Source organism: Notothenia rossii, assembly GCF_949606895.1.
Source record: "Notothenia rossii genome assembly, chromosome: 11".
In the NCBI taxonomy this organism is placed as follows: domain Eukaryota; kingdom Metazoa; phylum Chordata; class Actinopteri; order Perciformes; family Nototheniidae; genus Notothenia; species Notothenia rossii.
In genome coordinates this window covers 48,809,207-48,832,615 of record NC_136910.1, presented here as the reverse complement: position 1 = coordinate 48,832,615, position 23,409 = coordinate 48,809,207, and the positions used below count along the sequence as shown (strand labels likewise).

The 23,409-nt window shown below is 39.7% G+C and overlaps 1 protein-coding gene across 1 annotated transcript; it reads left to right on the top strand.

Moving 5' to 3' along the window:
* Window positions 1-1,525: 1,525 nt before the first annotated feature.
* On the top strand, window positions 1,526-23,409 carry LOC307024916 (uncharacterized protein). The gene is given in 12 exon segments (XM_079659417.1): window positions 1,526-2,400; window positions 3,965-4,042; window positions 4,329-4,413; window positions 5,265-5,300; window positions 5,705-5,844; window positions 6,399-6,522; window positions 7,401-7,545; window positions 7,727-7,810; window positions 7,814-7,831; window positions 12,952-13,079; window positions 18,384-18,471; window positions 21,965-23,409. Coding segments are annotated over 12 exon segments (1,281 nt in total). The 5' UTR covers window positions 1,526-2,210; the 3' UTR covers window positions 22,130-23,409.

The following is a 23,409-nucleotide window of genomic DNA, read 5'->3' as shown; positions in this document are numbered from 1 at the left end:
TATAGGAAAGACTGACTAAAGGGAGAGAATGGCTCCCTGTAGTCAGAGGTAAAAAGAGTTATGGCTTGATTAATCTCAGGACATGGAAACATTTAATGTTACGTTTGTCTTTAACTGTAATGCTGTACTGCTATATTGCATATATCATGTATTTCATTATGCTTTATTTATTTATTCCTTTATGCACTGGACAGAAAGCCCATTCAATTGGTTTTATTGCAAATGCTGATTAACAAAAGGTGTGCACCATGCACATGTCCACACACAGAGAAATGTAGTGACTAATGTGAATTGTTTGTTGGCATACATTGAGGCTAAATATATGATTTGTTACTATATGATCATTCAGATGATGGCGCCCGCTTGAACATCAATCTCAATTTTATAATGGCACTTTTTTATATTCACAGCATTTTCTCTAATTGACTCGAAGATGAATTCTCTTTACTCACTTATTGAACAACAACAAAGTATTAGGCTGTTTAGTCTATCTATTGAAGAATGTTGATTATTACACTCTGAACTAGTTAAAACCTGGAACTACAGGAGGATTCTTCAGAATTGATTGTGGCATCTCTACCGTGTGGTCAAACCGTGGCCCGTGACATGTCTTGTGAATTCTCCGGCCGAAGCTCCAAATAAACCGTCCGTGTTTGCCATCAAAGCTCAAGCTCTTCTCGTGTCTCTCTGAGTCCTGTTTCCAATTGCTACAGAAGTTTCCCCCAAAGAGACTATGGTAATTTCCCCTTCTTGAAACCACTGCTTTAAAGGTCCCATGTCATGCTTTTCCGGTTATTACCCGTCCCCTTGTGTGTTATGAAGGTTTTTATGCATGTAAACGGTCTGTAAAGTCACAAACCCTCAAAGTACACCCTGTAGTATGGCGTTATATTTGTGCCTCTATCCTGAGCACGCAATGAGACATGTAGAGCATAGAAAATAGAGAAAAAGAGCGCGCACATGAACATTTTTGAGCACAGAGAAATATATTTTCTCTCATAAAACTCCTGCTCCGTGCGCAAACTGCACGCGCTCTCTCTCCCTCGCTCGCTCGACCTGCCCCAGAACGCCTCATTGGAGATTTCTCTTTTTCTTCCAGGGTACAGTGACCCATGGTCCACAGAGCCGTTACGTTAAGTCCGTGGATTGGTCCAAATTGACCAATCCGCGGACTTCCTCACACACACACACACACACACACACACACACACACACACACACACACACACACACACACACACACACACACACACACACACACACACTCAAACTTTTCTCAGCTGCTGCTTCACCGATTTCTCCTCCCTGAGACGGCGTGACGTGGCGAGGCTGTGAGTCGGTGTGTGTGTGTGTGTGTGTGTGTGTGTGTGTGTGTGTGTGTGTGTGTGTGTGTGTGTGTGTGTGGTGTGTGTGTGTGTGTGTGTGTGTGTGTGTGTGTGTGTGTGTGTGTGTGTGTGTGTGTGTGTGTTGTGTGTTTAGGCTGGGTTTCACTGTGTCTCCCTGTCTCGCAGACGGCCACTGGGCGCACATACAGAGATGCTGTATGCGAAAACCAATGCGATTTTGGAAAATTGCACAATATACATCTATTTTAGTATACCTCCACAATGGAATTATGATCAGTAGAAATGGCCATGACATGGGACCTTTAATAGGCTATGTTTTTATTTGTTTATAGGCTATGTATACCATTTTCTCTTTTTAAATCTTGTAGATATCTAATTTTATTATTTTCATATAGTATCGCCAACATATGTTCTGTGGGTGCTGCTTTTATACCTGAACTGTTTTATATAGTATAATTTTGTAAATAAAAAAACGGTGCTGGCCCTTTAAGATTAGCCTTCCCAAAAACCCATCAGAGACAGTAATAGAAACATACAATAGAAGCAGAAGTCATGCTGCAAGTGTAGGCTTTATAATGACAAAGTAACAACACATACAGTAGCGCATCACTAAATTACGGAAATCACCTGAACGCGTCACACGTCAGGTTACGATTACCTGAGGAAAACAATGAGAAAGCAGATATTTGACACTCAGGTAGACTCGCGCGGATTAGAATGATTAACAGGCGATGACAGCGGCATTAACGCTGAATTTACACCGAACTTTAGTAAAGAGAACTGTCGTGTAAGCAACGACTCGTTAACAGCCTCATTGAATCCAGCAGTTCTTTTTTTTATTGTAGCGAAAGTGCGTTACCGTGAATGTCTAAACTACCAGGAAATGCCGGCGTGTCGGTGCTCGGGGACAAGTCGCTGGAGTTCTACCGGGACCCGGTGCGCTTCTGCCGGCAGAGAGTCGAGAAACACCGGAGCAGAGTGTTCCAGTGCCGCATACTGAACAGACCGACTGCCTTCATCTGCTCGGTGCAGGGCACGAGAGAGCTGCTGTGTGGTATGTGGTGTGTGTCGGTGTGTTTATAAGTGTGTACGCCACAGGTGAGCATCTGCATCCTCAGAGGACCGCTCAAAGTGCGTGTTTGGTTGCCAACAGCAAATAAGACTGTACAAATAACATTTTAAGTGAAGGGCATCATGGGTAATTTAATTGCAGATGATTTAATATTTATTATTTAATTCCACTCATTGCAATTATTTTAAAACAAAACATGTACTCTTTAAGCAATTTGATGGAAAGGAGCAGGGAGAAGAACATCTTATTCAGCTGCCCCTCATTAAAGAAAACAATAAATAAAAATGGTCTGTCAGTCACAGCTGCTAACATTATAGGCCTACGCATATAGCCTTTTGGTTTAAGTATATGTTAACACACAGACATATTACAGTGTAATTAGTGTATCTATAGTTTCTAGTGAGCTCATATTGTCTCCTTGTCTCACTAGCCTCAGGGTGGTGAGTCAGATTTAGGTCTCAGGCCAAGAAAAAAAAAAGAAGTAGACCTACCAGGAAAATCCCCCTATATATGGAGTAAAAATCACCCTGAGATTAGTCTGATCAGTCATGGGAAAGACTTGTGATGTTCCTGGAGAGAAAAAGGGGGGTTGTTACTGATGTAAAGCTCTATTAAAGTGTGCTACCCTTCAGCATAATGTATTAGTTGTACAACAATATATAATAATTATGATATTAATTAATTTCCTATTTGTAATAACATTTTAAAATGAAGATATAGAAGCAAAACCAGAAAAATCATCTCCTGTAGGAATATAAGGGGGAAATAGGGGGTTAAATTAGATGAGGTAATGCATTTGTTGAAATAACATAGCTTTCCCAAACAAAATCCTTGTGCCAGAGGTATAATACAAAGGAGTTATACATTTACAAGGTTTAACATTCAGTCAAACATATTGCATGACATTTAAATGTAAGACAAAGTAAGATTGCAGTTAACATTTCAGTTGAGTTGTTATAATCTCGTTCTACTAGGGCGGTGGTGGCAAAGTCGATAGGGAGTTGGCTTGGCAACTGGAAGGTCACCAGTTCAAGTCCTGGCAAAAACCAAGTGCCGAGGTGTCCCTGAGCAAGGCACCATTCCCTACACTGCTCCCCGGGCGCCGTTTAAAATGGCAGCATACTGCTCCTAACACGAGGATGGGTCAAATGCAGAGAAACAATCTCCCCATGAGAAAGTCCATCTTCTTCTTCTACCAGGATTTACCTTAAACACAGCCTTAAAAAAACGACTTTGCTTATCATTTATTATTATATTCCTTGTGTAAACATACTGAAATCATATACCACAAGTATTTCCAACCATGACTTTATTTGTGATGTCATGTGTTGTTTATCCCTGCTGTGTTTTCGATAAAGAGATGTATTTGCATTATTAAATTCTGGTATTTTGTTACGTTAGAACTGGATATCTGTTACACTTCCACCTCTCTTTTTTTACATGCGCACCATCTGCCATAAACAAACTCTGACATGGGCATTGTGTGTTTGATACACTGAAATGATGTGTGTGTTTGTTTAAAAAAAATGTACCTTGTGTGTTTCAGAGAAATCCAACTTGTTTCTCAAGGATCCAACTGACTTGATGACCAACATGTATGGTGACACCGTTATCACCACAAATGGTAAACACATACAAATGCAAAAACACAAATAGCTCAAACTAGAGCTTTCAATGTAGCAGACATTTGTTTTATACTAGAGCAAGTTTGAGTGATGTTACACACAAAAAATACATAGGTTACTGTATGACTAACATACGAAAACATATTCTAAAGCAAACAGTACTTCCCAAGATGCATCCACTGATGATTCTGGCCTAAAAGACGAAATGCCATGTCAAAATCCACTCAAAATAAGTGCTTGAATGTAGATCTTCAAAAATGAGTCATTTGCATTTGTCTGTTTTAGGTGAGGAGGCATGTCTTCTCCGTCTGTCTCTCTCCAGCCTGTTCACAGGAAGTTGTTTGAAATCATCAAATGACTATATCACCAGGTATTGTCACTCGTTTTAAAAAAAAAGTAACAACATTATTTTGTATTATATGTTGTTGATGTGAATTACTTTGTGTTTATGTATGTATGACATGGTCTGCAACACTACTTTTAGGAAGAACTGACCAAATGTTAGATCTATGTGTCAGGGAATAATTTCCAAGGCCCATAACTTTCAGTTTAAACTGTCCAGACTGAGCACACGCACCTGTAACCTGGGCTGCTGTGTTCTCAGTGTTCTGTCTCCCTGTTCCTGCCTGTTGGCGTCAGCTGATAGAGGTGTTATCATTCTATCTTGTTATGCACAATGTTGATTATTCTCTCTGAACTAGCTAAATACATGGGTCTGGAGTAGAGTTCTTCAGAATTGATTGTGGCATCTCTACCGTGTGGTCAAACCGTGGCCCGTGACATGTCTTGTGAATTCTCCGGCCGAAGCTCCAAATAAACCATCAGTGTTTGCCATCAAAGCTCCAGCTCTCCTCGTGTCTCGTGTGTGGAGCAACAAATCCCTAAAATAATGACACTGTGTAAAATATAATGATTGAAATGCTGGTTTATCAAATGTTGCTTATTTATTGTCATAATGTACGGGATGTTGCAAAATGCACTGACAAGTACATCAAGACTCTTGGAACTACTTCAACGTGTGTGTGTGTGTGTGTGTGTGTGTGTGTGTGTGTGTGTGTGTGTGTGTGTGTGTGTGTGTGTGTGTGTGTGTGTGTGTGTGTGTGTGTGTGTGTGTGTGTGTGTGTGTGTGTGTGTGTGTGTGTGTGTGTGTGTGTGTGTGTGTGTGTGTGTGTGTGTGTGTGTGTGTGTGTGTGTGTGTGTTCCAACTCTTTAACTCCACAGTGTGTGTGAGCGCTGTCTGAAGGACCTCTCTATCAGGTAACACAAACCTCCACCACTCTAAAAAGCATTCACATTCATTCTTTAGGCACGTATAAAGCAGGACTGCAAATGGTTTAACAAACTAAATATAAAATGTAGCTGTAAAAAAAAATACAACTTCATGATGTGTGGTTTGTATTTGTTTGTGTGTGTGTGTGTGTGTGTGTGTGTGTGTGTGTCTGTGTGTGTGTGTGTGTGTGTGTGTGTGTGTGTGTGTGTATGTGTGTGTGTGTGTGTGTGTGTGTGTGTGTGTGTGTGTGTGTGTGTGTGTGTGTGTGTGTGTGTGTGTGTGTGTGTGTGTGTGTGTGTGTGTGTGTGTGTGTGTGTGTGTGTGTGTGTGTGTGTGTGTGTGTGTGTGTGTGTGTGTGTGTGTGTGTGTGTGTGTGTGTGTGTGTGTATAGTGGGCAGCCACAGTGTGTGTACTCTGCCTTTAAGCGTCTGGGGACAGAGTTGGTGTTGGGCCTTTTTCTGAATGTACGAGCGGAGGAGCAGCCTGAACTCTTCCAGGAAATCAGTCAGCTCTGCACCCTGCACTGGCATGGTAGGGACACACTCATATGCTGTGTAGAGATCGATAGATAGCTAGAAGATAGATAGATAGGTACTTTGTTGATCCCAATTTGGGAAATGTTTGCGTTGCAGCAGCATAAAAAACACAAGGCAATGTACATAATAAAAATGAAGGTACAAGAAATAAACAGTCCAAAATATGTCAGAAATAGAAATAAAATAGCATAACAAATTTAAATATGAAAATACAAAATAAAAGATGAAAAATATATATACATGTGGAATTTATACAAGTACACAAAAACAAAACTAATACCCTTTTATTGTGTACAAATAAGCAGCTAGGTCAGGACGCATAACTACCCTGACCTTCCTAAGTGCTCCCTATGATAGAAAGTAAACTGTTGCACAATATCCTGTTTTTACAGCAGTAAGACAAAAGTAAGTTGGCGTTGTTGTTCTGCAATATATTGTTGCAACATTTTCAACTTCCCCTCTTATATTTCAGAACATTCAATTATGACTTTTTTTTGTGTGTTTTTTCCTATCTTTATAAATTTGCTGAACTCCTCCCCTGCCCCCCAGGTCTGATCTCGGCCCCCGTCAGCCTGAAGGTTCCTCTGTGGTCGTCTGGTTACTCCACAGCTCTGGACGCCAGAGACAAACTGATGGACATCATCAAAGACAAACTAGAGAATGACAAACAGGGGTGAGACGGCAAATGTTGCACTGTATGTAACTGTCTTAAACACACAGTTCCTTTTTTAAGGTTTTTGATCTTCCTCTGCTTAGTCTGCCCTCATCATACTTTTAAACTGAAACCAGCTTCTCTTAGTTTTTACGGGTACATGGAAACATGACTAATATCAGATATTTTGATACTACTTAAAGGTCACCTATTATGCATTATGTGTCCCCTGTGTGTAAAGAGATTCTGAAAGTTTCAGGAAAAAAGATTTGCTTTCTTTTTGTCCTGATCCATTTCTATAAAAACCTGTCTAAAAATGAGTTGATCAGATTTTGGCCACTTTATGATGTCATAACGTTTTTTTGGCTTGTGTAACCAGTAGCCAATCGCCAACCAAGGTAACCCCCCCCCCCCCCCCCCCCACCTGAATCTCCTCCTAGAGCACCATTGTGTTCTTTGAAACCAAATATCTCTCAGAGGGGCGTGGGGAGGGGCTCCTTATTTTCATCTAAAGTAACAGACAGAGAATCAGCACTTTGGAAACATGGCTGAAACAGAGGGGATTATGGGATGCTGCAATGATCTGTTTGGTGTTTGGAGCCAAACACTTCAGAGACATGTTTTGTATATATCTGAGACCTATAATATATTGATGAAAAACAGTATAATAGGGGACCTTTAAATCTTATTGGTAAAATCTGATGTTTTGATGCTTACTGCTCAACTTAGTGGCATTTATGCATAACTATACCCCCTCTCTGCCATAAATCAGAGGCCTTTCATCTCCTTTATGTGTGGATTGTATATAATTACTGTGATATGAATTGGTAGTGATTTGTTGATATGGCATTTTGATCTCAATAATGTTCCCTCCTCTCTGCTACTTCGGCTCCTTCTAGGTTTGTCGGCTCCCTTGGTTCTTTGCCGCTGCCAGACTCCAGTTCTGCCTCCCAGCATCTCCTGCTGTTCATCTCAGCTCTGATCCCTAAAGCTCTGGCCTCGCTGCTCACCTCCTTCACACTGGCTCTCAGTGGAGACCCGCAGGTAAACAAACAACGTCTAAACTGTGCTCGCTGATAGGAAAAAACGATAACAAATTATTTATTTTTCACCTGAGCAAAAATGTGGCCTATGGAATAACTATAAATCCGTGCCATACATTAACTAGCCCTTTGTCTTATAGCTTTTAAATAACATGAACATTTACCTCCTTGTTCACGAGCAGACCCGCCGCCGACTATTAGAAGACCCTGATTACCTGCACTTAGTGCTGCTGGAGGTTCAGAGACTTTGGCCTCCTTTTATTGGTTGAAGAAGAATAGCTGATAAGGTAGGACTGTTCACCTGGTGGCACAGTGTTTATTTGTACGTGTTCAAAAGTATTGATTACTTCTTATCCTTTGTTAAAGGTCCCATGTCATGCTTTTCTGGTTATTAACCATCCCCTTGTGTGTTATGTAGCTTTTTCTGCATGTAAACGGTCTGCAGAGTCACAAACCCTCAAAGTACACCCTGTAGCGAGTAAAACTCTAACACAGAAAATACCTGTCTATGCTGCCCCAGAACGCCTCGTTGGAGATTTCTCGTTTTCTTCCTGGGTACAGTGACGTGACCATACTCAAATGGACCCATTGGTCCAAATGAACCAATCCGTGGAGCTCCTCACACACACACTCACACACACACACACACACACACACGCACACACGCACGCACGCACGCACGCGCACACACACACACACACACACACACACACACACACACACACACACACACACACACACACACACACACACACACACACACACACACACACACACACACACACACACACACACACACACACACACACACACACACACATGCACACACACACACACACACACACACACACACACACACATGCACACACACACACACACACACACACACACAACACACGCACACACACACACAGACACACTCTCAGCGGCGAAACTGTGAGGCGCTGGGGGGGTGCGAGTGCTAGTGGAGTCTCGAAAGCGGCGAAACTGTGGCGGACTTACACCGTTGGTGCGCTGCGTTTGGGGGTGCGGGGGGGAGCCTCGCAGATGGGGGTGCTGCAGCCCCCTCAGCACCCCCCCCTTCCCTTGTCCATTCACGATGTCTCACTGTCTCGCAGATCCCACGCAGCAAGCAGGAAATTAACCCAGCTCACACTGTCCGCTCCTCGCAGTAGCGAGCCGTGCAACGTCTCGCCAACACGGCACCCAGACCCCACGCAGCATTCTCATCTGTTTGTCCTTACTGGTGTCATATTCTGGTTGCTAACAAACGCCATCGTAACACATAATCACTGATGTTCCACTGTAACGGTGGTGGACTCATCAGAACAGAGTGAGCGAGCTGACCAATCAGAGCACAGTGGGCTCACAGGAGGGGGGGCAGGAGCTCCAACAAGCCGTTTAGGACAGAGAGTGAATACACATACTATACAGAGATGCTGTATGAGAAACCAATGTGATTTTGGAAAATGTCACAATCTAAATCTATTCTAGTATACCTCAACAATGAAATTATGATGAGTAGAAATGGCCATGACATGGGACCTTTAAGTTTGAGAGATCCAGTATTACTTATAGGACCTTCTCTTCTATGAAGCCATTTCACAATCAGATTGGGTCTTTACAAATAATTGTCTGCACTGCACAAATGTTGAAGCGTTAAGAATTTAGGTTTTGAAATGTTTTCATGGCCATTATTGTTGGAAAATGTTACTGCTACTTAAGTATTTTAAGGATGTTGAATGAAATTAATGACACAACTATGAAGTTTAACATTAAATCATCACAGGGTAACTTAATTTCTTCGAGGCAGAACCTGTTCTTAACTCACTTTAGTGCTAAAAGTCCTCCTTCTGTACACATCATGAGAGTCTTATTTGTTCTTTTTTTATGGAGTTATGTTCCCCTTATGTTTAGCGGTTTCTGCCTCACTCTCCTCTCCACTAGATGGCGACATCACATGTTACTTTGTAGATAAAATGATATACTGTCAATGTCTTCTTGTGTGTCCGGAACACTACCAATTTTGAAACACAAACACTTTATAGTAAATATTACAAGTCCTGCACTAAATAATGCCAGATGGTCAATCTTACTTTTAGTTAATAGTGATTTTTTAAGATTTATTTGAGACTTTTCTTTTGGAACGTTTTTCTGCAGGTGTGACAGAAAGTGCAGTAGAACAAGACAGGTAAACAAGTGCCATTACATTTATTAAAACTAACATGCATGTCCGTTCTCACAGAGGTCTGACTCACACTATTTAAGCAGCATGTGTTTTAATGGCAACATGATACGTGAAATGTCATTAGACATGTAACTGGCATTTATTTGGACTGGTATTTACTGCATGCCTGTTTTATAACATGTACATGCCTTGTTTATTCTAAAAAGCTCCATGCAGCCATCATATCCATTTGTTTACTGACTTATTATCTATTTCAGTTTTTAATATTCTCGTTTATGACCTGTTATGTTGTGTACATCTGCGTGCTATACACATAAGCAGCTGATATTCCGTAGGCCTACTGTATATTTGTTCCACCATTGATTTTTAGGAATTAAAGTGATTGCTTTCTGGTTTGACCTCAACACTGTGAGTCAATAGAATCCCAAATGTAGCAAAGTCCCGTCTCTTTATTGGACTGCTGCTAACCCTCGCACCGGCTCTGTTTTGATCACTATGACCTCATCAAACAGACTTACATAACAGCTCAATCAGAGCAATCGATCCGTCTCTGCGATTGATTGGCTCCGCTTCCCCGGAAGGAAGGAAGGGTGTGGGGTGGCCGGAGCTTGGCGGTGGGATTGATGTGCGCTGCTGGTGACTCTGTGAAGTCGAGTGGAAAGTCATTTGTCAATTCTGGCAAACGCACCGGTACACTCTGATTCCTGACAGACTCGTTAGGATACTGGTTCCTGACTAGTGGGTGTTAGAGAAGAAAGAATTAGGAATCCACAAGGGTCAGGATATAGAAGAATATACAAAAACGCAACATGGATTAGTTATTATCAAGGGGGAAAGAGTTCAACAATATCTATGCTGGATCAAGTAGACAATATAAAAATAGTAGATGTACAAAAGTAGCTCTTTTTGAGACTACTTACAGTTGCAATTGATGACAAAGAGCCAATATTGCCTACATAATGTAACCAAATCCAGATGAATCAAATCCTTTTTCTTTATCTTTTTTTATAGAATGTTTTTACGTTCAGCCTTTATTGATGCAGGGGGACCTTATCATTTATTACGATTACATTATTTAGGATTGTTTTTCACTTAAAAGGATATAACAAAGTCCTTTTTTGATGTAAGACAAATGTTTCTCAAAGAGGACATATTATTCTAAATTGCAGGTTCATTTTTGTACTTTGTGCCACTACTGTAATAAGTCTACATGCTTTAATGTTCAAAAAGCTCTTTATTTTTCTCATACTGTCTGTGCTGCAGCACCTCTTTTCACCCTCTGTCTGAAACCAGAACTCAGTCTGCTCTGATTGGTTAGCTAGCCGACTCATTTGTGATTGGTCAACCAAGACCCGCGCCAGCACAAATCTACAGAGAGGGCATATGATTTTCATGGGAGGCACACAAAACCGCCATGTGCCGCGGCCAGTGGCGGCGCCAGAGATTTTGTTTTGGGGGTGCTGTGGGGTAGCTTGACGTGATCAGACATTTAGGGTTTCCCATTAATGTCCCGGGCGCTACAGCTGAATTTTCTACTGCAACACTCCCCACACGCACATACACAGTACACCTGCGACTTCTACAATGAAGGCTTGATAATCAGCTCAAGGCAGGTGTAAGCAGGGTAAAGAGCTATTTATTTTTAGTGGGGGGTGGACCTAACCTCCTAGGGGGTCCGGTCGCATGCTCCCCCGGGAAGATTTTTTTTAAATATTGAAGTTAAAAGCATCAATCTGGTGCATTTTGAGAGCAACATCAAGAGATCTATGAATACATCTCTCGACAGCGACACCCATATGAAACAGAACTGTAAACAGATTTTTCTTTATGGATATTTTACTAATCACTCTCCTTTTAAACTGTATTCTTGTTTTAATGTCATATAGTATTTCATAGCTGATTTTCATTTATTACTCTTATATTAATATCTGACATCACATACATCGTAGCACTAAAGTTCACAGTTTATAATTAAAAAAAAGAATAATATTTTTATAATAAAAACAAATGTGTTTATTGGAGGAGGGCAGGAATGTCAGATGGGAGGGCCTGGCCCTGGCCCCCACGGCGCCGGGTCTGGGTCAACCCGTTAAAGATTTCCAATCCCTTAGCCAATCACGTTCAACGTGTTGGAGCGTTAGCCAATACAAGTGTGACTTCAGCAATTTCAGTAGCCCTTGTTTAATTGACATTTTAAGGGTTTTAAGCCTGTTTTAATGATTATATCCTGGAGCAAAATAATTTTTGCCAGATAAGAATGACATGCGATTTTAAATCTTCCTTTCTACTCAGTTATGTTTTAACATAAAATGATTAACAAGGATCCCAAACAGAAAGAGTTGCCCTCACTTCTGACAATACCTTTTTTATAACCTCAAACACCAGTGTTACAAAGAAAAGCAAGTGTGAACTGGAGGGTAAAGAGTTTATGAGATGTTAGTGTGTGCAGGGAGGCGTCTAGGAAAGGCAGAGATTATTAGTATTCACGATCAGGTGGAAAAAGTAGAAGCTTCATCCAGGTAGAACTAAAATATGCAATAGTGTGTTTACTGTGCATGTGTGTGTCTTAGAACAAGAGGGGGAGAGAAATGAACTCGGCAATGGCAGAGGCATCTCTCAGTGAGAAGCAGTACAAAAATAAAAAGATTGTTAAAAGATTCTCCACTCCAGAAAAGAGAAGCGGAGAAGAAACACAAAACAGTGATCCTGTTCTGTGGCAGTCCATTAGTGCAGCTACTAATGGATGTAGTGCAAAGGTGAATTAAAAGGGCAACAAATGGGCGAGTGGTCTTTTTGCCCCTAGTTGAATCCTTTCAATAAAAAGCTTAGTGAAAATCCACTAGGGGACATTTTATTAAAAGTGGAACAAATGTTTCATTTGAGAAGCACATCAGTTTTGAAGATAACTCCCATAATGTTTTGGTAAAAAGGTTTTTTAATAACATATTAAAGCATATAAGTTGCGTTATTGCAGGTAACATTGTGTTTACATTTTCTAAAATGTCATGACAGACACATCTGCTTTGAGTCTTTGAAATACAAGCGCTTTGATAATAAAAGGTAAAAAAAAAAAAAATGCAAAACACATTAGCAGTACGTTTATCCAATCAGGTTCAGTAATGGTCATTTAGGAGAACATCTTACTTTCCAACTCTCAGTGAATTATCCGTTTTCACACTAGGATATAAAAATGTGATTTCTCCTTCTGTGTGTGTTTAGGATTCCACACTCGCAGGGTTTCATGTCCCAAAGGATTACGGGGCGATCTATATCAGCCACTCCGTCCACCGGGACCCGGAGGTGTTCCAGCAGCCGGACGACTTCCTGCCGGAGAGATGGAGCGGGAGGTAACGAGCTGAGATTTGTTGTTTAGGGTTTCCGTTTATTAAGCTTAGACCTCATGTCGGATATTGGATTGTGGTGCGTACTCCTTACAGTAAAGAGATACAGAGTTAATACATTCAAGATAAAAGAAAAGGAAACACAACACAAGTAGTAATTGGAATTCAAAAGAAAAATGTATGAGGTTTAGTGTTTTTACATGTATGTGTACTGTATATTATACCATTTATACACAAATCGATGTTGATGAACCCATCAAAACAAAAACAATATAATCCTCTCTCTCTGTGGGTATTGTGATGGCACTCAATACAAATCTATGCAGCTACAGTCTATATCAAATTGATTAATATATAATACACCGTGCTGAGTTATATATTTGACCATGATCTTGCCCATTTCATGAGTCCTGATCAGATTGCAGGTTGGCAACAGTTTGGGTTTTTTCTAGATACATGAAATGACATCTATTCATTTAGTCATAATAATATTTCCATTCAAAGCAGACTCATAATATATTCAGTCTAGACTGCAGCTTGCTTCATGATTTTTTTATTGTAAAATCACCCCATATATACGCACGCCCACATTGTTGCCATGGCAATCGATGCAGATAAAGCTCAAATATGACGGGATCACTCTCACATATGCTGTAGTGCACGGTGAGATAGCTATAACGATTGGATTTGAGGAAAACAATACTAAGGACACACATGTTAACAGCTTTTGTTTTTTCATCTCTCACTCGTTCTGCTACCTGCTCTGTTAAAAATGGAACCTGATATTTACCAGTTCACTCTCTCATTGAACCGATTTTCTATTCATCCACTCCATCCATTCAACCTTTTTATTCTCATTCATGCTTGTTCATTCAGGCGATAGAGCAGCAGGGTGAGGGGAATCTATGAATGAATGTATGTATGTAGGTAGCTGCTGCCATGGAAACTAGTCACCTGACACCTTCTTTACCAATAGGGATTCCCCCAGGTAGGGGTGTGTGTGTGTGTGTGTGTGTGTGTGTGTGTGTGTGTGTGTGTGTGTGTGTGTGTGTGTGTGTGTGTGTGTGTGTGTGTGTGTGTGTGTGTGTGTGTGTGTGTGTGTGTGTGTGTGTGTGTGTGTGTGTGTGTGTGTGTGTGTGTGTGTGTGTGTGTGTGTGTGTGTGTGTGTGTGTGTGTGTGTGTGTGTGTGTGTGTGTGTGTGTGTGTGTGTCCTGTGGAGTCGGATGGTATACAGAAACATGAGTCAGAGATGATCCTATACTGCTGGGTGATTCCTCTAAAATAAAAATGTCCTCTTTTAGTCTGGGGCTTCCCTGTTAAATACTGTAAACACACTAAAATCATTTTAGTTGCATTGACAAGTAAAAAGAAGCCCCCCCACACACTTTTAACTGCATCAGTTTAGGCATTTTTTTTTCCATTATCATAAAGCAGTGTCTGATCGTCCTCTACTGCTTGGTGAACATTTGTCAAGGTCAAACAATGATTCAGTTTATAGAAAAACGATTTATTTTACAATTAAATGTGTTCTTCAGCCAAACCTAAATTACTAGGTCACAAGGTGGATATATCAAGTTTCAAAGTATATTTCCTTTTTTATTATTATTCATCCATTCAAGATATTTTTTATAGCCTCAAAATTATTTCACTAAAAAAAGAAAAAATATTGATGAATACATTAGAATAATAATATTTGAAAAATATATTCATTATTATATTTGGAAATGCATTACACTTTAAATATATTGATAAAGGAAGATATTTGTGCTGATCTGCTTATGCATGACACAATGAATGGTAATGGGTAACATTTAAAATTGACTGAAGTCTATGTTAATGACATACATCTATGAATGGATAGACGGGTAGCTGCTGCCATGGTAACTATCTACCTCATACTGGTTTTTACCAATGGGGATTCCCCTTGCACTTTGTGTTGGTGAGGGGCGTGTGAGTGTGTGTACATCCTGCCCTTTCCCTTGGGATGGGGTTTAGAAATGAGTCATAGGAGACATTATGATGTAAACTCTAGCAAGGATGAAGAAAAATATAACAAAAATAATAACAAACGTAACATTGGCATGCCCTAAAATTGTGTTCATAGCTCAAAACATGATACTTCAGGATAAGTCTTGTGTTGTATCAAAGTAATAAAATCCCAATAAAAACAGTAGCACATCTTTCTGTGTAGATCTACATTGTGGTCAAAAGCTATTACATTGAGCCACACTAATGATCCTTCATTGCAATTAATAACTGTTAAGTTTGCTTTAATCCCAGATGCTGCTGCCGTTACAACTAATCAATCATTTACTTGCAAAATATTTAATTAATCATGAACTTTAAAATAAATTATCGTTTATATTTTCACCTTATTACCTGCTATATTTGATACTTTTGGGAATATTAATTCCATTTCAACTTGTCAGGCTGTTTGAATTTGATTATAATTATTATTTTTCTTTACATTTATAATAAGGACGGTGATTTTGATAACAACCCAAAATTGATAAACTCAATACTTATTACCCCCAAAAATGCCCTCTTTTGTGTATTTCTTTACTAAAAACTAAATTTTTCATCCTATTTTTTTACGAAATCCAACTATATGTGTGAGCTGTTTGACTCTGGGATGGGAGATAAAATAATTGTATGTGCAGGAGTTTGGATTTATATATTGTTCTAGTTTGTGTCTTAATTGCTGCTCAAACCAGTGCATCAACCCCAGGATATTCCTGTCTCTCTCTCTGTCTGTCTGTCTGTTTGTTTGTTTGCTGTATGAACTCTTTAAACCCTCTAATTACCTTCCGGTCTGTTTCCCTTTCCTCCTACCTGCCTCTTTCTCTCTCCATCTGTCCGTCTTCCTGGAGACTCTCTTCCTGTCTGCCTTGATAGTTGCCTGGCTCCTTTCCTTGCCACCTGGCTGTTTGACTTAATGACTGCAGTCCTGTTACATAACAAGCCCAACCTACAATAACTACATTTAACCACATCATCTGTGTGTGCTTCTGTGCCATAATTGCATATATTGTTTGCTCGTGTGTGTGCTGTATCATCGGTCTGTGTGTTTGTGTGCTTTTCCAGTTGGAGGCTAATAGTAGAGCCGGCAGGTTAACATCCTTTCAGCCAAACGCCCACACAGGCTCCGGCCGTAGATAAATGGATCGGAAACCAAACACTGATACAAATCCAATCTACTGCAGCCGGTTGTGTTACTAGTTTTGAATAAATCTCAGAACATGGGAGTTTCCTTTTTGTCTACACAAAAAAGCTTAAATTAACATTTAAATATAAGATAGCAAATTAGATTTTGGATGCTAGATACGTTTTTCTCCCATTCTATAAATTAACCACTGTATGCATTTCAGTCCTTTTAGAATGTTACCATGGTTATGTAGGTGTTTCATGGGCTGTGTTTTAATGGAAGAATACAATTGTACGTATCATTCAGGAATTTTTCTATTCATTTAAATCTGATAGACAGAGGTGGAAAAAGTACTCTGATCCTTTCCTAAGTAAAAGTAAACTCTTAAAGCCTTATAATACTACCGTACTTATAATTTAAGAACTGCAACATTTCCTTCAAGTATCAAAATAGTATTCAGTATGCAGAACGGCTCGTCTTTCAAATCCTGGTTAGGTTAGTAGTACAAAACTGTGTCCTATCATATTATCATATTATGTTTTTGAATATGTAAATAGTAGCTACTAACTATTAGTGTTAAATGAATGTAGTGTAGTAACAAGTATTATGAAAGCATTACAATGGAAATACTCAAGTAAAGTAAAGTACAAGTATATCAAAATATTACTTACCTAAGTACGAGACTTGAGTACATTTTTATATTTATAATCCATCACTGATAGCAGATTGGATGTTTTATTTTACAAGTTTGTAATTTCCTAAAATGTCTTTAAAGTTTGCTAGAAATAATTAAATAATTTGGTACAGTATAAATTGAGTTCGAATAAGTTGAATTTACAATTGATTACCAGTTACTTTTCAACTTCTTCATTGTATATAGAATTAAAGTTAAAGAATATATGGGCACAAAGTCTGATCTGGTTTTTGAGCATTTTTGACTTTTAAAGCCTTCAAAACAACAAATACTTTACAAGAAATATTCAATGTTATTCTTATTAGCCTCAAAGCTCTGCTGTGGCATTTTAAACTGCTTTGTTTTCATACTATATAGTAAGAACAAATAAATGATACTGTACAATAGATGAGACTTCTTTCATTGCCTTGCGACCCATTGAGCATATTTGATATAGACTCATGATGGACTGTGTTGCAAGACTTCCTCTCTCTCCCTGTCTCAGCCTTGCTGCACATCTTGCTCTCTCAGGATGAACCTAATTGTACATTAAACCATTAGACAGATGCTGCAGAGAACAGCTAACATTCTCCCTTCTCTCTATCTCTCACAAACACAAAGCCTCTCACACACTGGACCCAGACGATACACACTGCTAATGCTTCCTGTTTGCCTTTAATCAGAGCTCAGGTTTCAGGAAGACAGGATGCATTAGTGGTGAGAGGGGAGAGAAGGCCTGCATAAGAAGCCTGTTGACAAACCTGTCAGATGGAAACAACCAGAATCTCTTTTTTTTGTATATTTTTTAAAGAAAAAATATATAGTTAGAGTGATATGGCGGAGAATCAGAGAGTCAGCTTGTGTCAAGTTGTTGTCTCAGGCCTGCGCTGTGACGGTTTATTTCTGTCCATGTGATTTTCTCTTGATGCTCAAAACAGAACTAACTAGCTCTCCAAATGTAGCATTTAGAGAGCAACGACTTCAGTCAAGGCCAATGACATGCACTTTGGATTGTCCTATTTATCCAGTTCGAAGTCATTTCAACATCAGTGTGTTCATCATTTTTCTAAAACATAATAGACACTTAAAGAAGATTTTTTGTATTCTAATTGTTCATTTTGGTGTGGTTGTGGTTGCGACAAGTTCAAAAATTATAGTTATACTCTATAGGTTATTTTGTATTCTTTGTTGCACCAAGCTCTTCCATGATTACATTTGCAGAAAATTGGGTTTGGGGACTCCCTTAAACCAAGCTTAGCTCAGGCCACAAACACAGATACTGCAGATATATCAGCAATCACCAATAGGTTGGTTAAAGTTGGCGGGTTAGACAGGGAAATTCAACATATAGTCCAAGCCTAGTCTGCTAGAATGTTCCCTTCCCACACCCGCATTCATTTCTGAATGAGATATAAACAAAGTGAACTTCTATTAATGCTGGAATACAATTTTTTGCATTTTTATCTGTAACCACGTATTTCTTGTATTGCAGGAACGCAGGCCAGGAGCACTTCCTGTGTTCATTCGGCAACGGACCAAGAAACTGCATTGGAACTAAACTTACAGATGTCTTCCTTAAGGTGATTTTATTTATTTGCTCAAAACTCTGTCACAAACACACACACATACACACACACACACACACACGCACGCACGCACGCACGCACACACACACACAATAGGAATGTACTGTATAACCAAAGCAGAAGTGACAATTGGGAAGTTCTTTGGGAAAACCCTTATGTGTCAATTATAGAAGCAACAACACTACTAAGACTCTAGAGGACTGACACAATACGGCAAAGAAAGAAGAAAGATATATATAGGAATAGAGAAGTGAACCGTGAGCACTTCTCATGGGAACGATGAAATGCTTGGCTGTGTGTGTGTGTGTGTTTATAAGTCATTACAGAACGAGAGTCAGAGAGCCCAGGTACATATTGTCCTGTTGAAAAACACCTGCCAGTCCCCACAGCGCTCTCCATAGCCACCATTGCCTTTACACTCAGGGGACACACATACGCACATGTGACAACAGGAAGGACAGAGATGTATTTCCCATGTGAGGACGTTCCTACTGGAAACAGCTGTGGATTGAAGGGTGACACCAACCTGAAAACAAACGGAGACAGATTCCAAAGGTTTTAATTGGATACATACTGAACTGTATGAAACAAGTACTAAACCTATACTACCAAACGTTCACAACACTGACAGCCCGTGCTTTTAAGGGTTGTTCTCTTGCGAAAGATTCAAAATGTCCTTTTTCTTTTTGTCAAAGCAGAACAATTGCATTTATCGATTGCTGTCAGGATGTAAAGAGAATTCCAACTAATTGCATATATGACAACAATGTCTCTTAAACACATTACCCACCCTAGCTGTCAAGTATGTTATTTAACAGATTACAAAAACGGAAACGTTATGTTGTCTTCTCAGATTATTGATGAGCTACACACTATGGGGGTGTTGCTGCAAGCCATTGTTAATGCAAATTGAGCGATGACTCAATCATACACACACACACACACGCACACGCACACGCACACACACGCAACACACAACACACAACACACAACACACAACACACAACACACAACACACAACACACAACACACAACACACAACACACAACACACACACACACACACACACAATGAGTCATTGTAAATGTTTGGCCTGATTGAATGGTGCTCCGGTGAAATGTCAAAGCGGTTTAATGATCTGCTCTCTCCTCATTCAGCTCTCCTATTTGTTCAGCAGGACAATCTCATTATTTTAAACTGGATTACGTATTATAGATAACCTAGCTCCTTGTCTTTTATTCCTCAAATGAGTGGGTTGAACGGAATAAGGTATGCCCCACATAACTCTCATACTGATGCTCTCCAAATGGACAGTGGAAAATCCGTCTTAATGTTTTTAATTTCTTAAAGTTCTTTACATATTTGAGTTCAAAAGTCAAAATGCTTTGAAAAAAATGACCAAAATTCACAACATTTTTTTATCCAAAGGAAAATTCTGTTTCAATATGTATTTGTAGGCGTTAAGCCTTTCCAAACAAGCACTTTCACTGCAGTTTCAAAACAGTTTGCTCGCCTACCAGCTGTACATAACAGGAGTTACGTAACTGTAATTACAAGCAGTCTAGCAGCACCATAAATAACCCCTGTGCAACCAAAATAACAACAATTTTATATATCTTTTTTACAGGGTCATGACATTATAAAAAAAAGACGACAGATATTTACAACTTCCTTTGAAAACCCTAGTAGGTGCTTCAGAGGAAAAAAAACAAAAAAACATTTGTATGATATATACATCTTATTTTAAATATGTATATTTTTCTAAATTCATTTCATTAGATATATTTATAAATTCCTTCTTACTTAATGTCATCAGATATTGACCAGTTTCTTTCATATATTCATAAATATTTGATTGCACAGGCTGGTCAACCGTTGACCAATCAGTCTGAATTAATCCAGAAACATGATGTCATCCATGGCAACGGGGTCAAACCGTCTCCCTAAGTCTCTCTAGTAAAAATGTTGCTCTTGGCAATATTACCAGCATAAGCCAACACTGCTATGTGATACATGTAGATACACACACACACACACACACACACACACACACACACACACACACACACACACACACACACACACACACACACACACACACACACACACACACACACACACACACACACACACACACACACACACACACACACACACACACACACACACACTCTCCATCACCTTGTTTTTGCACTAATAATGTTCACATAAACCTGCTCTGTTAGTTCTAACAAACCTCTTAGGTGTAGAGTGTGTCTGATTGGCTGTCAGAAGACTGACCACTTGCACATGCCAACACACACCCACACCCACACCCACACCCACACCCACACCCACACCCACACACAGTTGGGCGTGATCAGAGTAAAAAAAAAAGTAGACCACAGGGATCTAGGTCAGAGAAGTGACTCATCGCCTCCTTCCTCCATCCTTCCTCCATCCTTCCTCCCACCCCCATCATCACCATCTTTCCCCAAATCCCTCGCTTCTTTCCTCCCCTCCTCCATCCTCCTGTTCATTCATCCTGCTCCTCCCCCTCTATCAGGAACATCCTCATTCTAAAAGCGGAGGGAGGCGGGACAAACTGGGTTATACTGGTGAATGTGATTGCTCTGTGGCAATAGGGAGTGTTAGCTTTAGTATCATGAGACCTGGAAGCTATTGAGTGAGAATTAAAAATAAGCAGCGTTTGTAGTTGTTCAACTTTATCACAAATTACATGAGAATTTGATATTAATTGTTTCGGGGGGGGGGGGGGGGAATGTAATTATACAGTCTTATTTATTATTTTTCACACTAGAAGTCAACAAAATAAGCATTGTTATAATAAAAAAACGATTAATTTAAGAAACTGACAATACATTACTTAAAATAAATAAGACCATGAAAAAGAATCAAATACTATAAATAAAGAATGATTTACTTGTCCTTCCTGTTTAAAGTCAGTTCAGTGTTACCCAGACATCTCCTCTTTCCTCAGCCTCATATAATGCTTCATACTTAGCTTACTTTGTCCTCAAATCGAACCAAAAGCCTCCCTTTTATCTATCAGGATATAATTAATACTATTCTATAAGAGGCATGAATACGTCTCCCGGAGCCACCAGCCAAAGCTTTGCCATAAATGCTGAAATGATCACAGATTTTCAGAAAATGTTTAAGATTTGAGTCAAAGTGCTGGGGACCAAATGTTCAGTTTCAGCTTGGCGTCTAAAATGTGTTGCGTTGCACTCCTACTTTAAAATCTGCCAAATAACAACAAACAACAAACGGAGTGTTATGGAGGCTGTAGCTTCAAAAGTTGGAGACGTATTTAGCGTTGGCGGAGTCTCTCGCTTTGCCTTCTGGTTTAACATTTGTTTTTTTCAACTGCTATAACTCATCACTTCCATCACTGTTGCATTTTAACTTTTCATATCATCCAGTTACATTTAGGTTGGTGCAGCGATAATAAGAACGCTTGCTCTTTTCTTTTTTTGCTGCCCAGGAAGCGTGCATGTACCTGTTGAATCACTACGACTGGTGTTTGGACCCGCCATCTCAGGACCTCGAGTACAAATGGCTGCCTGTGTCTCGCCCCGCCAACACCCCCACCGTCTCCTTCACCCAACTGGATCAGACGCCATCTGACAGGAGCAACGACACCAGCTAGGGATGCACAGTATGTTAAGAGGAACTGATAAAGAAACAGAAGATATGAGCACATAAAAGAAAAGAGCTAGAGGCCTGAAAGCCAGTCTAGAATGTGAAAATGAAGCTGGAAAAAAATGTGAACGCACACAGAGGGATTCCAGAAAACTACAAGGCTTTCCCCTGCCGCCTATTATACAGTAATTGTCCCGGGGAAAGCTGAGTGTTCCGTTTGCACTCTGTGTTCTCCTGCCAGATATTTGCACCTTGATGAATCTGCAACGAAGACAAAATAAATTACCCATAATCCTCATTCCATTGCTGAATCTTACACTGCTAGACAGCATTTTTTGGTCTGTATATAAATTAGTAACTTATTATAATTAAAAGATCAACATTATTAAATGTTATATATTAGACTTTTAGTTTAACTGCGATTCACCTTCCTTTTTAACGTGGTGAAGAGATTGAAATAACCTCCAAATTGCTTTTTTATGGTAGAAATCATATTTTTTCCCCCACAGTGCAGTATCAATATTTAAACCAAAAAAAGTCCATGGAAACACACACACACACACACACACACACACACACACACACACACACACACACACACACACACACACACACACACACACACACACATACACACACACACACACAGAGGTAAGCCCTCAGACTTCATACCTAACTGCAAACCTGTCTCCCCTCCCCCTTCCACCACCTAGCAACCGACACTGCTTAGCAACAGTTCGTCATACTGACACTGACTTTAGTATGCAAATCTCACACACACACACGCACACACGCACACGCACACGCACACACACACACACACACACACACACACACACACACACACACACACACACATACACACACACACACACACACACACACACACACACTAACCTAATTATTTTTGATAGCAGTTGTCAGTGATAAACTCACCATCTGAATCACATGTAAATATGAGAGTGTTTGAGAGTGAGCGCCTACATTTAAAATAACCTTAGTAACCCTCGATGATTTTTATTAGAACATGAATCATAAGCTAATTGCAGTTTCTGCTACAGTGATTTGAAAGATTTTTTTAAAATCCTATTTATTTATATTCAAGTGGTACACATTCATTATATTATTTAACTTAATGTGTTTGTTTGCATACTTATTTAATTGCTTTTAATATGATTGTTTATGTTGTGTTATGGTTTGATGTACAGTATGAGCCAGTGTAACATTATGTTAGTTAGTATGACATCTCAACTATTATTCTACTAAAAATAAATGTAAAGTAATTCA